This window comes from Phocoena sinus, chromosome 1 (assembly GCF_008692025.1).
Source record: "Phocoena sinus isolate mPhoSin1 chromosome 1, mPhoSin1.pri, whole genome shotgun sequence".
NCBI lineage: Eukaryota > Metazoa > Chordata > Mammalia > Artiodactyla > Phocoenidae > Phocoena > Phocoena sinus.
In genome coordinates this window covers 19,459,688-19,476,702 of record NC_045763.1, presented here as the reverse complement: position 1 = coordinate 19,476,702, position 17,015 = coordinate 19,459,688, and the positions used below count along the sequence as shown (strand labels likewise).

At 38.6% G+C, this 17,015-nt stretch overlaps 1 protein-coding gene across 3 annotated transcripts in view; it reads right to left on the bottom strand.

Moving 5' to 3' along the window:
• CLIC4 (chloride intracellular channel 4) overlaps positions 1-17,015 on the bottom strand; it is an 82,847-nt gene that overhangs the window by 24,101 nt on the left and 41,731 nt on the right. For all 3 annotated transcript variants that reach the window (XM_032633267.1, XM_032633273.1, XM_032633283.1), the window contains one exon: positions 2,150-2,275. In XM_032633267.1, the coding sequence (XP_032489158.1) occupies positions 2,150-2,275 (126 nt within the window). The remainder of the gene's footprint in view (positions 1-2,149; positions 2,276-17,015) is intronic.

Here is a 17,015-nt window from a genome sequence, read left to right as displayed (position 1 = left end):
ACATACATACATAAAAAGAGTAAAAGAGATCCAGTAGGTTCTATGATGCAAAACAATATCTGAAAAGTTATTTCTACTAAGCTGAATGCATGTTCATAATAGTTCCTTACTTATGTGTATACAGCTTCAATTTATATTTTTACAAGGATCCCAGTTTCAATTTATCAGTATTCTAACTATATACATGGCCTGGAGGAAAAGACAAATATGGTTTTAATTAATGTTGGTCTAGAGAAACTTTACTAGGGATGGAAGGAAGGTTAGGACTCCTGGACAGTAGAGATAAAAAAGTGCTGAGGCTTACATATGGCTGAGTCACTTCACTGCACAGCAGAAACTAGCACAACACTGTGAAGCAGCTACACCCAAAAAAATAAAAATTAAAAAAAAAAAAGAAGTTTGAGGGTCTTAGAAAGACAGGAAGGAAGGCAGAGAATAAGCTTTAGAATACACGATTAAGAAAATGAATTTTGGGGCTTCCCTGGTGGTGCAGTGGTTGAGAATCTGCCTGCTAATGCAGGGGGCACGGGTTCGAGCCCTGGTCTGGGAAGATGCCACATGCCACGGAGCAACTAGGCCACATGCCACGGAGCAACTAGGCTCGTGAGCCACAACTACTGAGCCTGCGCATCTGGAGCCCGTGCTCCGCAACAAAAGAGGCCGCGATAGTGAGAGGCCCGCGCACCGCAATGAAGAGTAGCCCCTGCTTGCCACAACTAGAGGAAGCCCTCGCACAGACACGAAGACCCAACACAGCAAAAATAAATAAATTAATTAAAAACAAAAGTACCAATGCCACCGTGGATGTGAGGATTAAATTAGTCAATGCTTTAAAAAAATAAAAGAAAATGAATTTTAAGCTTAGTATAAGATTGCTAAACAGAGGGCAATTCTGTTCACAATTGAAGATGGGCTAGTTGCAGACAGAGGTGTCATTCATATGTCTCCTGGCAGCCTTCCTGCCTACCATCCCCAACCTTGCATGCTACGCTCCAGCCACAGCTTTAGGTCCCCCAAAGAAACACTATTTATTCAAAATTATTTTTCTGCATGGAACATCTATCATCCCTTCATTCACCTGCTAAAGGCCACATTTTTTTTTTTTTCAGTTAAAGCTCAGTTCAAGTGTTATCTCTTTCTATAAAGCCTTTTCTGATTCTACTCACTCTCCCATGGCACCACTATCTCTTCATACGTATTTGACTGCACTTCCTGAGAGCAGGAACTATCTTATTAACTATTACATCCATAGGGCTTTGTTGCCCAGTAACCGTTTGCAGGATAAACTAATGAATGAAGGAATGAATACTGATTAACTATTATTTTAGAACTCTCACCCATTAATCCCAATTCAGGGAAATTTATCTGTATATATGGAGGGTGAAAAACAACTAACATGAAAAGGTTTGGGCCAGAAGAAACATTCCAGTTTTCAGGATAATGAAACTGGAAAAGCCTAAAAGAAACTAATGATGCTTTGAACCTATGCCAAGATTACATTATGATGAATAGTTGCAATTTAGGTAACTGTCATTACAGTACATCTATTCCTCAACTACACCTCACAATATAGTAAATAGTTGAGTATTTTAAAATCATTAACCATGTGGGCTAATATGCAAGACTGGGGGATCCAGAATACCTCAAAGAAATACATAAATAAAAATGGAATCCCAGGGACACAATCTAAAAAGTTAATTCCCTTGGGTGGTAGCTTCAGAAAGTTACCTTTAAAATGGCCTGATAGGAAATCTCCCAGCAACCTGTACCACACTCCTGCTTAGATATTCTGGCTGGGTTCAGTTCAGTCTTTCCCCATCTTTTCTTCTCCCTAAACTTCTCTCTCATTTTGGGACCTCAAATAACCAGTCTTTCCTGACCTATCTCATGTGTCTCAAACCTACTTTCACAAGGTATTCTATAGCTTAATCAGATTCCTACCTTTCTTGGTGTGGCTTACTGGCCTACCTGGCAGCCAATTCTGTCATTTGTGTAGCATTATAATGTATGAAGAGAAGTGCTAGTCATTCCAATTTAATGCTGTGACAATTTAACTCAAGTACAATCAGGAGAAATGTCTCTAACGGCCAGATAAGACAAACTTTAAAGAGATGACAATATTTCCATGCATATTTTCTTCAGTACTCACTTGGGGGGGCATAAGACTTCTTCAAGAAATTCTTCAATCTTATTTACATCCGTTTTGACCTCATTGTTGAAAGTTATAAATGGTGGGTGGGTCCCCGGAGCCAAGTTCTGCAGGTCTGCAGGCTTCCTGTTAGACAAAATAGTGGTCAAAATCAGGTCATTTTTTACTCTAACTGAGAAGCAACAATACTTTACATTCTCAGAGTGATTCTAAATTTTAAAATATATAAAAATGAATAAGAAATAGTATTTTTTCCACTAAGTATAACAGCCACAATAGTACTCTAGTAAGAAGCAAACATCCACAAAGCACATAATTTCGGAGAAAAAAATTAAAAGTCTTTGATTTTAACCAAAGACAAAGTTCTTCATTCTCATTCCAAATGTAACTGAGGTACTTATTAGAAATGGAGGTGGAATGAGGGGAAGAAGACTTGGGAAGGTCAGTCTCTAGTCTCAACTCTGGCACCAACTCACTGTGTAAAGACGGGCAAACTATAGCTTCTCTACTTCTCTAGGCCTTCCTTTTCTTTTCTTTTTTTTAATAAGAAAGAAGAGCAGCTGATTCCTACAGTCCTTTTCCATAAGATTTCAAATTCAAATGCTACTTCTCCATTTTCCTATAAGTCCAGACTTAACAATGAAAAAGATTATGAGATTTGACTATCTAATATCAAAATTACTTCAATATATAAAAAAATAGCATAAACAAAGGTAAAAAGCAACATAGAATGGAAAAAAATAGTATAGTAAATAAGAAGGATTTTGTCCAAATTCATCAAAAATTCAAGTAGGTATGGGTGAAAATAAATTGATAAGCAATAGGTAAGTGAATGCATGGAAAAGTGTCCGAGAACCCAATCATCAAAGAAATTCAAAATTAAGTAATGAAGAAATTTTCCTCCTATGAATTAGGAGAAACTGAAAATACACAGAACACTGATAAAAATGGTGAAACTGTATGCTACCCTATTAAAAAGCAAAATGGCTTACCTAAGCCTACCAATGAATCCTAGAGTCAATAACATGACAGATATGGTGTGCATCCTAATGATAAAATATGAGGCATACATCACCACCTATGAAATATTCTTACCAAATAAGTCAAACCTGACTCTAAAATTAAGTCTCCTTGGGCAGCTGTCTCTAAAATTGTGATCTAGGGGACCCTTTCATCAGATGGTCCATGAGGTCAAAACCATTCGCATAATACTGACATCATTTACCTTTTCCACTCTCATTCTCTCATGCCTGTACAGTGGAGTTTCCCATAGGCTACTTGGTGTGTGTCATCACAAAGTAATATATACAGAAGCGGATATGAGAATCTGTCTTCTGTCAAGCAGACATTAGATAGGTACAAAAATATAAAACAATGCCACTCTTCTCACTAATTTTGTTTTGGAAAATACAGATATTTTTAATTCTTAAAAAATTTTGTGATAACAATGAGTTCATGATTGTTTTACTTAAATGAATTAGTAAATATTTTAAACTTCTCAGTTTTAATTTCTAATATACTAAAATCAATAATAACTGAAAGCTCTTTGAGGTCCTCAATAATTTAAGTGTATAAACGGGTCCTGGGACCAAAAAGTTCATTTACAGGAAACACAAGGAGTTACAGAACAAAGTTAAATGATACCACAAGGAAGCAATCAGCCAACTCCAGAATTTGGGGCAGTCTACAGTTCAACTAATTAGATTTCTACCAGTCAATGGCATGGGGACAAAAAGCCACAAATGGGAGTTTGAACGGATTGTTGTGGATTAAGAAAAATTTAAGAGACATAACAACCAAATATGAATAGAATTCGTTTGAATCCTAATTTGAACAAACCAGCCAAAGATAAGATGTTTTGGAGACAACTGGGGAAACTGGATTGTATACTGGGAACTAGATGTTATAATGGCATTGTGGATAGTTAAGGACCTGTCATTATTATTTGGAGATGTACACTGAAATGAGTAGAGGTGAAATGACAGGATTCCTGGGATGTGCTTTAAAATATTTCAGGGAAAAAAAGAAAAGAAAAGAAAGAACAAGAAGCAAAAAGGGGACAAAGCAACTGGGAGCAAAATCTTAACAGAACTGAAGTTATGGGGAAGTTTATTCTTTCTGTGTATATGTTTGAATACTTTCATAATTAAAAAGATGAACTTAAAAAATTTAAACTTAAAAAAATATTAATATAATATATTGCTTCAAAGAACTTTTCCCCCTACTATAGACCTTCCTTCCTTCCATCCTTACCACAAATGCATGGAATTTGAATAAATAAAGGATACCTTTAAGTGTATCATGAAGGTGAAATACTTTGTCATTAAAAAGAATTTTTGGGCTTCCCTGGTGGCGCAGAGGTTTGGAGTCCGCCTGCCAATGCAGGGGTCACGGGTTCGTGCCCCGGTCCGGGAGGGTCCCACGTGCCGCGGAGCGGCTGGGCCCGTGAGCCATGGCCGCTGAGCCTGCATGTCCGGAGCCTGTGCTCTGCAGCGGGAGAGGCCACAACAGCGAGAGGCCCGCATACCGCAAAAAAAAAAAAAAAAAAAAAAAAGAATTTTTAAAATAGAGTGTACCCTAAAATCTATACTCAGCCCAGATTTTCAATTATGGTCTTATTCATATCAATTCTCTCTCTTTCTCCCTTTCTTTCCCTCCCATTGCCCTGCACACACCCCCTTGTCCCTCTCTCAATTTAGGTTTGGAAAGTGCCTCATCTATTACTACATTCCAATCAAATATATAGACTTATTAATTATCCAATTAGTCCAAATGTTCTAACTCAGAGCCTCCCTCTACTCAAGTTCTAGAGCCTATCTCCTTCCCAAGCCAAAGAAAAATAAGACTATCTATCAACTGCTACAAAAACCTAAGCTCCCAAAGAGAACTTTTTAAAGTCAAAATCTGATTTGATTTTCAACTCTTGATTCTTTTACTGAGCATTCCTTCATTGGACAAGGTAAAGTTGAGCACGAAATGATTGGAATACATGAAACTTGAGTAAGTCTTCCAGATGCCCATTTATTTAAATAGTGAGGTATGCCTATAAGGTTTCAGTAACTTTTATAAGTATTCAGCTCCAAGTCAGAACTAATCCTGTTCTGTTTTTCATTTCACTGTTTTTCTCTCCCCCCTCTGGCCATACCATGTGGCTTGCAGGATCTTAGTTCCCTGACCAGGGACTGAACCTGGGCCCTCAGCAAGGAAAGTGCGCAGTTCTAACCACTGGACTGCCAGGAAATTCCATATTTCATTGGTTTCTTTTTGTTATTCCTTCTTACTCATCATCTTAACCACCTGTTCTTTGATCACTAAAGGGTCCAGCATGCCCAAGACCACAGTCATCTCTAATCTTCAAGTCACCCACTCATGTTCTCACTCAGACTCACATTTGTTCCCACTTATAATTTACTTCCTACTCAACTCAGGAAGACCTTGTACATAATCAAGAGTCTAGAAGTCCTAACAGTTTAGGGTTTACATATTTATTTTCTAATCCTAACACTTTAAAGTTTAAAAAGGTAGCACAAAGGTAAGCAAGAACAACAGTATCTCACCACAGCAAGTAGGGCTAATAAAACTCTATAAAGTACACAAGAGAAAGAGAATACACACATTTCCCATCAACGCCGGTGATGAATAAGAATGTTCTTTAATCTCATCATACACAAACTGTGATCACCTGGAAGGCACTTTTCTCATTCCAAAGTTATAAAATATATCCACCAACATTTTTATGACTAACAAACAGTCCATTAATGCCTAAATATAAGGTAATAATTTTTTCATGAACAGGGTGGATTTAGGTAAGGGAGAAGAAAGAAACCAATGCTTTAAAATAACCCATAAGGGAGGGCAGCAAAATAAATAGCAGCTATTACTTCTATAATAAATTATGACAGCTTTCAAGATCTCAAAACAAAAGTATTTATTAGAGGAGGGATAAAGTTAGCATGGTAGAGAAGAAAGAACCAAAGACCGAATAAAAAAGGACCTGGTTCAAGTCCCTAATTGAACAGTTCTGCCATTCACCAGCTATGTGACTACGTAAATCACAACCCCTTTGGGTCTAGATTTCCTCATTTGTACTATGGATATAAGACTGGCTCTGCCTGTAAAGATCAAATCAAATAATGGGTGTGACAGTGAACTAAACTTTATGCAAGTGATGAAATTGCAGTTTTAAACTCTATTTGAGTCTGATGGTTCAAAACTGGTTATCTAGCATTAACTGGTAATAAGAAATCTGATTAATATAGAGGTATGTAAGTAAAGCGAAACCAGGCATATGCTTACCAATTCTCCTTAATATTAATGACTAGCGAATAGTCTTTCTTGTTTCTGCTAAAAGGCTATAAAGATTTTTTTTTAATAGATGATAAAACTATTTTCAGGATTAACTGCTGAGATAAAGCACAATCATGTTAGGTCCTTACTCCAAGTGAAAGTAAATTTGAGAAGAAACTTTAATGCCCCTAACAGATCAGTAGACGTCAAATAAATGGACAAGTTGTACGCACTGAAGTGACTCACTTAGAAGTTGTTATCAAGTCAGCAACCAGATAGAATCTAAGATTCTTCAACTTCAAGTCCTCACTGGCACTCTAAGGTCTCAGGTGTTTCATCTGACCCACAAAGGCTCATTTTTACAGATGCTTCGCAGAAACTTAACATTTCAAGAACTGCAGTGTGAGAAAAATGAAACTGAATAAGCAATGGCTAAAATTTTCAGGGCATCTTTGGTTTTTTTCATAAAAGGTCTTCAATAAATATTCAAGAATTCATTCAAATTCATTCAAATGTTTCCCTTAAGTGATATCTAGGAAAAACAAAATGCATAGAATTCATGCCTTGAGATGAGAGCATGAATATTCTCCAATATTTTGGGGGCTTTTTATTTTCATCACTACTTACCAGAGTAAGTTTGTTTCAAGATGAAGAAAAGGAAATATATAAAGAGAAAAAACTAGGGGGGACCTTCAAGATGGCAGAGGAGTGAGACATGGAGATCACCTTCCTCCCCACAAACACATCAAAAATACTTCTACAAGTGGAACAACTCCTAAAGAACACCTACTGAACGCTAGCAGAAGACCTCAGACTTCCCAAAAGGCAAGAAAATACCCACGTACCTGCGTAGGGCAAAAAAAAAGAAAAAACAGAGACAAAAGACTAGGGATGGGACCTGCAACTCTGGGACGGAGCTGTGAAGGAGGAAAACTCTCCACACCCTAGGAAGCCCCTTCACTGGTGGAAACAAGGGGTAGGCGGGGGGGAAGCTTTGAAGCCACGGAGGAGAGCACAGCAACAGGGGTGCAGAGGGCAAAGCAGAGAGATTCCCGCACAGAGGATCGGTACCAACCGGCTCTCACCAGCCTGAGAGGCTTGTCTGCTCACCCACCGGGGCGGGTTGGGGCTGGGAGCTGAGGCTTGGGCTTCGGAGGTCGGATCCCAGCCAACCAAGGGGTTGGCTGCGTGAACACAGCCTGAAGGGGGCTAGTGTGCCACAGCTAGCCGGGAGGGAGTCCGGGAAAAAGTCTGGACCTGCCGAAGAGGCAAGAGACCATTGTTTCGGGGTACGGAAGGAGAAGGGATTCCTTTCCCGTGTGCCCATAGTAGGCAGAGCACCACCTAAGTGAGCTCCAGAGACAGGCGCGAGCCATGGCTATCAGCTCGGACCCCTGAGACGGGCATGAAACACTAAGGCTGCTGCCACTGCCACCAAGAATCCTGTGTGCAAGCACAGGTCACTATCCATACCACAGCCCCCGGAGCCTGTGCAGCACGCCACTGCCAGGGTCCCGTGATCCAGGCACAACTTCCCTGAGAGAACACATGGTGCCTCAGGCTGTTACAACATTAGGGCGGCCTCTGCCGCCACAGGCTCGCCCTGCATTCCAATTATGACTACCGTACCCCTCCCTCCCCCTGGCACGGGTGAGCCAGAGCCCCCTAATAAGCCGCTGCTTTAACCCTCTCCTGTCTGGGCAGGGAACAGATGCCTGAGGGCAACCTACATGCAGAGGCGGGGCCAAAACCAAAGCTGAACCCCAGGAGCTGGGCAAACAAAGAGGAGAAAGGGAAATTTCTCCGTGCAGCCTCAGGAGCCGCGGATTAAATCCCCACAGTCAACCTGAGGTACCCTGCATCTGTGGAATACCTGAATGGACAACACATCGTCCCAAAATTGAGGCGGTGGACTTTAGGAGCAACTGTAGACTTGGGGTTTGCTGTCTGTGACTGATTTGTTTCTGATATTTATGTTTATCTTAGTTTAGTTTTTAGCACTTGTTATCATTGGTGTATTTGTTTACTGGTTTGGTCGCTCTCTTTTTTTTTTTTAATTTTTTTTTTATGTTAATAATTTACTTTTCTTTCTTTTTTTCTCCCTTTTCTTCTGAGCTGTGTGGCTGACAGGGTCTTGGTGCTCCAGCCTGGTATCAGGCCTGAGCCTCTGAGGTGTGAGAGCCGACTTCAGGAAACTGGACCGACAGAAACCTCCTGGCCCCACATAATATCAATCTGCAAGAGCTCTCCCAGAGATCTCCATCACAATGCTAAGACCCAGCTCCACCCAACGGCCAGCAAGCTCCAGTGCTGGATGCCCCATGCCAAACAACTAGTAAGACAGTAACGCAACCCCACCCATTAGCAGAGAGGCTGCCTAAAATCATACTAAGTTAACAGACACCTCAACACCAGACGCAGCCCTGCCCACCAGAGAGACAAGATCTAGCCCCACCCACCAGAACACAGGCACCAGTCCCCTCCACCAGGAAGCCTACACAAGCCACTGAAACAACCTCACCCACTGGGGGCAGACACCAAAAACAACGGGAACTATGAACCTGCAGCCTGCGAAAAGCAGACCCCAAACAGAGTAAGTTAAACAAAATGAGAAGACAGAGAAATATGCAGCAGATAAAGGAGCAAGGTAAACACCCACCAGACCAAACAAATGAAGAGGAAATAGGCAGTCTACCTGAAAAAGAATTCAGAGTAATGATAGTAAAGATGAGGCAAAATCTTGGAAATAGAATCGAGAAAATACAAGAAACGTTTAACAAGGACCTAGAAGAACTAAAGAGCAAACAAACGATGAACAACATAATAAATGAAATTAAAATATCTCTAGAAAGAATCAATAGCAGAATAACTGAGGCAAAAGAACAATAAGTGACGTGGAAGATAAAACGTGGAAATAACTACCACAGAGCAGAATAAAGAAAAAAAAATGAAAAGAATTGAGGACAGTCTCAGAGACCTCTGGGATAACATTAAAACGCAACAACATTTGAATTATAGGGGTCCCAGGAGAAGAAGAGAAAAAGAAAGGAACTGAGAATATATGTGAAGAGATTATAGCTGAAAACTTCCCTAATATGGGAAAATAAATAGTCAATCAAGTCCAGGAAGCACAGAGAGTCCCATACAGGATAAATCCAAGGAGAAACATGCGAAGACACATATTAATCAAACTATCAAAAATTAAATACAAAGAAAAAATATTGGGCTTCCCTGGTGGCGCAGTGGTTGAGAGTCTGCCTGTTGATGCAGGGGACACGGGTTCGAGTCCTGGTCTGGGAGGATCCCACATGCCACGGAGCAACTGGGCCTGTGAGCCACAACTACTGAGTCTGCGCATCTGGAGACTGTGCTCCGCAACGAGAGGCCACAATAGTGAGAGGCCCGCGCACCGCGATGAAGAGTGGCCCCTGCTCGCCGCAACTGGAGAAAGCCCTCGCACAGAAACGAAGACCCAACACAGCCAAAAATAAATAAATAAATTTTAAAAAAGAAAAAAATATTAAAAGCAGCAAGGGAAAAGCAACAAATAACATACAAGGGAATCCCCATAAGGTTAACACATGATCTTTCAGCAGAAACTCTATAAGCCAGAAGGGAGTGGCAGGACATATTTAAAGTGATGAAAGGGAAAAACCTACAACCAAGATTACTCTACCCAGCAAGGATCTCATTCAGATTTGACAGAGAAATTAAAACCTTTACAGACAAGCAAAACTTAAGAGAATTCAACATCACCAAACTAGCTTTACAACAAATGCTGAAGGAACTTCTCTAGGCAGGAAACACAAGAGGAGAAAAAGACCTCCAAAAACAAACCCAAAACAATTAAGAAAATGGTAATAGGAACATACATATCGATAATTACCTTAAATGTAAATGGATTAAATGCTCCAACCAAAAGACATAGACTGGCTGAATGGATACAAAAACAAGACCTGTATATATGCTGTCTACAAGAGACCCACTTCAGACCTAGGGACACATACAGACTGAAAGTGAGGGGATGGAAAAAGATATTCCATGCAAATGGAAATCAAAAGAAAGCTGGAGTAGCAATTCTCGTATCAGACAAAATAGACTTTAAAATAAATACTACTATAAGGGATCCATCCAAGAAGAAGATTGCAAATATTTATGCACCCAACATATAAGAGCACCTCAATACATAAGGCAAATGCTAACAGCCATAAAAGGGGAAATCAACAGCAACACAATAATAGTAGGGGACTTTAACACCCCACTTTCACCAATGGACAGATCATCCAAAATGAAAATAAGGAAACACAAGCTTTAAATGACACATTAGACAAGATGGACTTAACTGATATTTATAGGATACTCCAACCAAAAACAATAGAATATACTTTCTTCTCAAGTGCTCATGGAACATTCTCCAGAATAGATCATATCTTGGGTCACAAATCAAGCGTTGGTAAATTTAACAAAATAGAAATCGTATCAAGTATCTTTTCCGACCACAACGCTATGAGACTAGATATCAGTTACAGGAAAAAAACTGTAAAAAATTCAAACACATGGAGGCTAAACAATACACTAGTAAATAACCAGGAGATCACTGAAGAGATCAAAGAGGAAATCAAAAAATACCTAGAAACAAATGACAATGAAAACATGATGACCCAAAACCTATGGGATGCAGCAAAAGCAGTTCTAAGAGGGACGTTTATAGCAATACAATCATACCTCAAAAAACAAGAAACATCTCAAATAAACAACCTAACCTTATACCGAAAGCAATTAGAGAAAGAAGGACCAAAAAACCCCAAAGTTAGCAGAAGGAAAGAAATCATAAAGATCAAATCAGAAATAAATGAAAAAGAAATGAAGGAAACAACATCAAAGATCAATAAAACTAAAAGCTGATTCTTTGAGAAGATAAACAAAATTGATAAACCATTAGCCAGACTCATCCAGAAAAAAAGGGAGAAGACTCAAATGAACAGAATTAGAAATGAAAAAGAAGTAACAGCTGACACTGCAGAAATACAAAGGATCATGAGAGATTACTACAAGCAGCTATATGCCAATAAAATGGACAACCTGGAAGAAATGGACAAATTCTTAGAAGAGCACAAGCTTCTGAGACTGAACCAGGAAGAAACAGAATATATAAACAGACCAATCACAAGCAGTGAAATTGAAACTGTGATTAAAAATCTTCCAACAAACAAAAGCCCAGGACCAGATGGCTTCACAGGCGAATTCTATCAAACATTTAGAGAAGAGCTAACACCTATCCTTCTCAAACTCTTCCAAAATAGGTAGCAGAGGGAGGAACACTCCCAAACTCATTCTACGAGGCCACCATCACCCTGATACCAAAACCAGACAAAGAGGTCACAAAAAAAGAAAACTAGAGGCCAATACCGCTGATGAACATAGATGCAAAAATCCTCAACAAAATACTAGCAAACAGAATCCAACAGCACATTAAAAGGCTCATACACCACGATCAAGTGGGGTTTATCCTAGGAATGCAAGGATGCTTCAATATACACAAATCAATCAATGTAATACACCATATTAACAAATTGAAGGATAAAAACCATATGATAATCTCAATAGATGCAGAAAAAGCTTTCAGCAAAATTCAACACCCATTTATGATAAAAACTCTCCAGAAAGTAGGCATAGAGGGAAGCTACCTCAACATAATATAGGCCATATATGACAAACCCACAGCCAACATCATTCTCAATGGTGAAAAACTGAAAGCATTTCCTCTAAGATTAGGAACAAGACAAGATTGCCTACTCTCACCACTATTATTCAACATAGTTTTGGAAGTTTTAGCCACAGCAGTCAGAGAAGAAAAAGAAATAAAAGGAAACCAAATCAGAAAAGAAGAATTAAAACTGTCACTGTTTGCTGATGACATGATACTATACACGAAGAATCCTAAAGATGCTACCAGAAAACTACTAGAGCTAATCAATGAATCTGGTAAAGTAGCAAGATACAAAATTAATGCACAGAAATCTCTGGCATTCCTATACATTAACGACAAAAAATCTGAAAGAGAAATTAAGGAAACACTCCCATTTACCATTGCAACAAAAAGAATAAAATACCTAGGGATAAACCTACCTAAGGAGACAAAAGACCTGTGTGCAGAAAACTATAAGACAATGATGAAAGAAATTAAACATGATACAAACAGATGGAGAGATATACCATGTTCTTGGATGGGAAGAATCAACATTGTGAAAATGACTCTACTACGAAAAGCAATCTACAGATTCAATGCAATCCCTATCAAACTAGCAATGGCATTTTTCATAGAACTAGAACAAAAAATTCCACAATTTGTATGGAAACACAAAAGACCCCGAATAGTCAAAGCAATCTTGAGAAAGAAAAACGGAGCTGGAGGCATCAGGCTCCCTGACTTCAGACTATACTACAAAGCTACAGTAATCAAGACAATATGGTGCTGACGCAAAAACAGAAATACAGATCAATGGAATGGGATAGAAAGCCCAGACATAAACCCACACACATATGGTCACCTTACTTTTAATAAAGCAGGCAAGACTATACAATGGAGAAAAGACAGCCTCTTCAATTAAGTGGTGTTGAGAAAACTGGACAGCTACATGTGAAAGAATGAAATCAGAACACTCCCTAACACCATACACAAAAATAAACTCAAAATGGATTAAAGACCTAAATGTAAAGCCAGACACTATCAAACACTTAGAGGAAAACATAGGCAGAACACTCGATGACATAAATCACAGCAAAATCCTTTTTGACCCCCCTCCTAGAGAAATGGAAATAAAAACAAAAATAAACAAATGGGACCTAATGAAACTTAAAAGCTTTTGCACAGCAAAGGAAACCAGAAACAAGACGAAAATAGGAGAAAATATTTGCAAACAAAGCAACTGACAAAGGATTAATCTCCAAAATACATAAGCAGCTCATGCAGTACAATTTCAAAAAAACAAACAACCCAATCCAAAAATGGGCAGAAGACCTAAACAAACATTTCTCTGTCGAAGATATACAGACTGCTAACAAACACATGAAAGGATGTTCAACATCACTAATCATTAGAAAAATGCAAATCAAAACTACAATGAGGTATCACCTCACACTGGTCAGAATGGCCATCTTCAAAAAATCTACAAACAATAAATGCTGGAGAGGGTGTGGAGGAAAGAGAACCCTCTTGCACTGTTGGTGGGAATGTAAATTGACACAGCCCCTATGAAGAACAGTATGGAGGTTCCTTAAAAAACTAAAAATAGAGCTACCATATGACCCAGCAATCCCACTACTGGGCATATACCCTGAGAAAACCATAATTCAAAAAGAGTCATGTACCACAATGTTCATTGCAGCACTATTTACAATAGCCAAGACATGGAAGCAACCTAAATGTCTATCAAGAGATGAATGGATAAAAAAGATGTGGCACGTATATACAATGGAATATTACTCAGCCATAAAAAGAAACAAAATTGAGTTATTTGTAGTGAGGTGGATGGACCTAGAGTCTGTCATACAGAGTGAAGTAAGTCAGAAAGAAAAAGACAAATACCGTATGCTAACACATATATAGGGAATCTAAAAAAAAAAAAAAAAAGGTTCTCATGAACCTAGGGGCAGGGCAGGACAGGAATAAAGACACAGATGTAGAGAATGGACTTGAGGACATGGGAAGGGGCAAGGTAAGCTGGGATGAAGTGAGAATAGCACTGACATATATACACTACCAAATGTAAAACAGATAGCTAGTGGGAAGCAGCTGCATAGTACAGGGAGATCAGCTCAGTGCTTTGTGACCACCTAGAGGGGTGGGATAGGGAGAGTGGGAGGGAGACGCAAGAGGGAGGGGATATGGGGATATATGTATACATATAGCTGATTCACTTTGTTATACAGCAGAAACTAACACAACATTGTAAAGCAACTATACTCCAATGAAGATGTTTAAAATTTTTTTTTAATTTTAAAAAAATTTAAAAACTGGATGGTGAATACTCATTAAAAAAAAAAGAAAAAACTAAAATAAGATACAGAAAGAAAGGGAAAGACAGGAATGAAAAGGAGACATCTTATAGGAGCTAATACTTTAAGCAACTTAAGTGGCTTAATTGCAATTAAAATTTAATTCAGCACAAACAATTGGAGGCCCTCGGGCTGGTGGCTCGGTTCCAGCTGCTTGGTATAAAATGAGTACAGCACAGCCACAGGACACTGGAGCTGGTCCTTAAAAATGACCTACTGTAACTAGTTGACTCACTAAATGGAGAGAAAAAAATACGAAGTATGTAGACTCACACGTTAATTGAGTTCCCTTTTAAAACTTTAAAGGTGTTGATTTTCAAGGCATAGAATTATTTCATACAAATCAAGAGAATGCTGGACACCAGATGGCGAATAAGCAAAAAAAGATAACACAAATCTTTGGTTTCAGATCACTTTACTCCTATTAATTATCCTTCACTAGATTTGCTATATTCTGACTAATACTAAAGTCACTAACTGAATGACTGAATTGTGAACATCAAACCACACACACCAAGATCCCAGTTACTAAGTATTTTGTCTGTGTGTCCCGTTCAACCAGTTAAAGGATTTTATTTATTGTGATTAAATGTGGTATACTGCTGATCTCTGTCTACTTTAATGTCAACTTGTGGAGCAATCATTTTAGAACAAAATAGCACCCATGAAAAGGTATCAAAAATTCAGCTTTTATGATGCTCAACAGATTTTATTTATAGTTTATAAGCAGAGTTTATACTGACAACAGGTTTAGAAAACCTTTCACTAACAATCCATTTTTCTATTTCAGCTCTTAGTGGCCTCAACAGGATTTTTCATCTTTGAAATTATCTTGAAAAAGAACATAAAGACATGTGGCAGTGGCAGTGAAATTATGTCTGTCTCTGTCTCTATCTCTCTCTGTCTCACACACACACACACACACACACACACACACACACACACACACACACACAGGGTATGTATACATGTGATTCAAAATGCATTCATGAGACCCATATCTTGAATTGTAGGACCATTCTAACAAGGTCTTCACGTAGCCCAAGTCAACTTTACAAAGGGGAAGAACAGAGTCTGTACTTCCCTGACTGACCAGCAGCAGGAAATGATTTCTCTAAAAGGCTGGCCTGTTCCACTCCACTTAGTCTCTCTGTATGTGTTATTCATGCTGCTGTGTACTGAAGATGTACCTGGAACTCAAACTGATCTCTCAACTTGCTGAAGACTATTTTCAGAAGGGTAGAACCACAGAGACATGATAATGAAAGCAAATTACCTGAAGAATCTATTTGGAAATCAGATTTTGTTCTGAGTTTATAACTCCTTTTAAGATATACAGAACTATCAGTTTTATAGTTCTGCTGTAACATTTTAAACTATAACAAAATTGTTAAAGTTTAAACTATTATAATAATAATGCAAAACCTTATGCCATGATCATGGCAATTTACTTGTGGGTCTGACTCATACAATGTTACAAATGGTATGCTGACTTCTGAAGCAGAAGGAACTGGTAATACCACAAAGGATGAGACAGTTTCAATGTTTAAGGTGGGAATGGGAAAAATGAAAACAAATATTTCCCAGACTTTTAAAGTGGTCTTCTCCAATTTATCTATTTTCTCAGAGAATATCATGGAGGAGGAATTTTATTCACTGGTAACATAGCAGATATCACTGCTTTTACAATAAAAAGCTTATTTCTTAAAGTTATCATTTCCACTCTTATTTCCCAAAACCAGAAGAGTTTACCGTAACAACTATATGGCCACACTCAGCTATATCCAAGTCAATGTCTCAGTGTGTATATGTATGTGTGTCTGTCTCTCTCTCTTATTACTGTTCTCACGCTTCCTTCTTTCTCTTCCCCCAGCCTACCTCTCAGGCTTATCTGTGCTCTAATGATGCTGATCTCTGATTTAAGAACTTCTGAGCATAATGAAGATAATGGAAGTCTTCAAATAAAGATCTTGATCACTGCCATGAACCTGTCAGCCACAAAGGCCCTGTAACACCAGTGTGATAAAAATAATAAATTCTATTCAATAATAGGTCTGAAAATGGTCTGATAACAGTAGTAAAAAGTACCCTGAACAGTGTTTAGCACGTAATAGACAATGAAGAAATGTTAGTTTATTTTTCCCTTCTTTCTTACTGAGATTAAAAATGAGGTAACTGACCTCCAAGAAGATGAGACAGCTTGCCCAGCGAAATCAGAGACAGGGCTCTCTCCACACAGAACCAGGTCTCTACCCCTAACACTTTCTGCTGTGCCATGGTTGCTCCCCTTTTGATGACACATGATAACATCCTGAAATGTGTCCCATATTTTAATATTTTCACTTATATTTACCTGAAGCTTTTGTTCAAATGGCAGTTGATATAAACCTGAATTCCTAAAGCTTGGGAACTATTTTTTTTTTAATCTGAAAGTTCTGTAATACGACTGCAGCATAAACAAAAATTAGGTTTAGAAATTACTCCCACAAAAGTATGAAGGCAGCACTCGCAGGAAGCAATG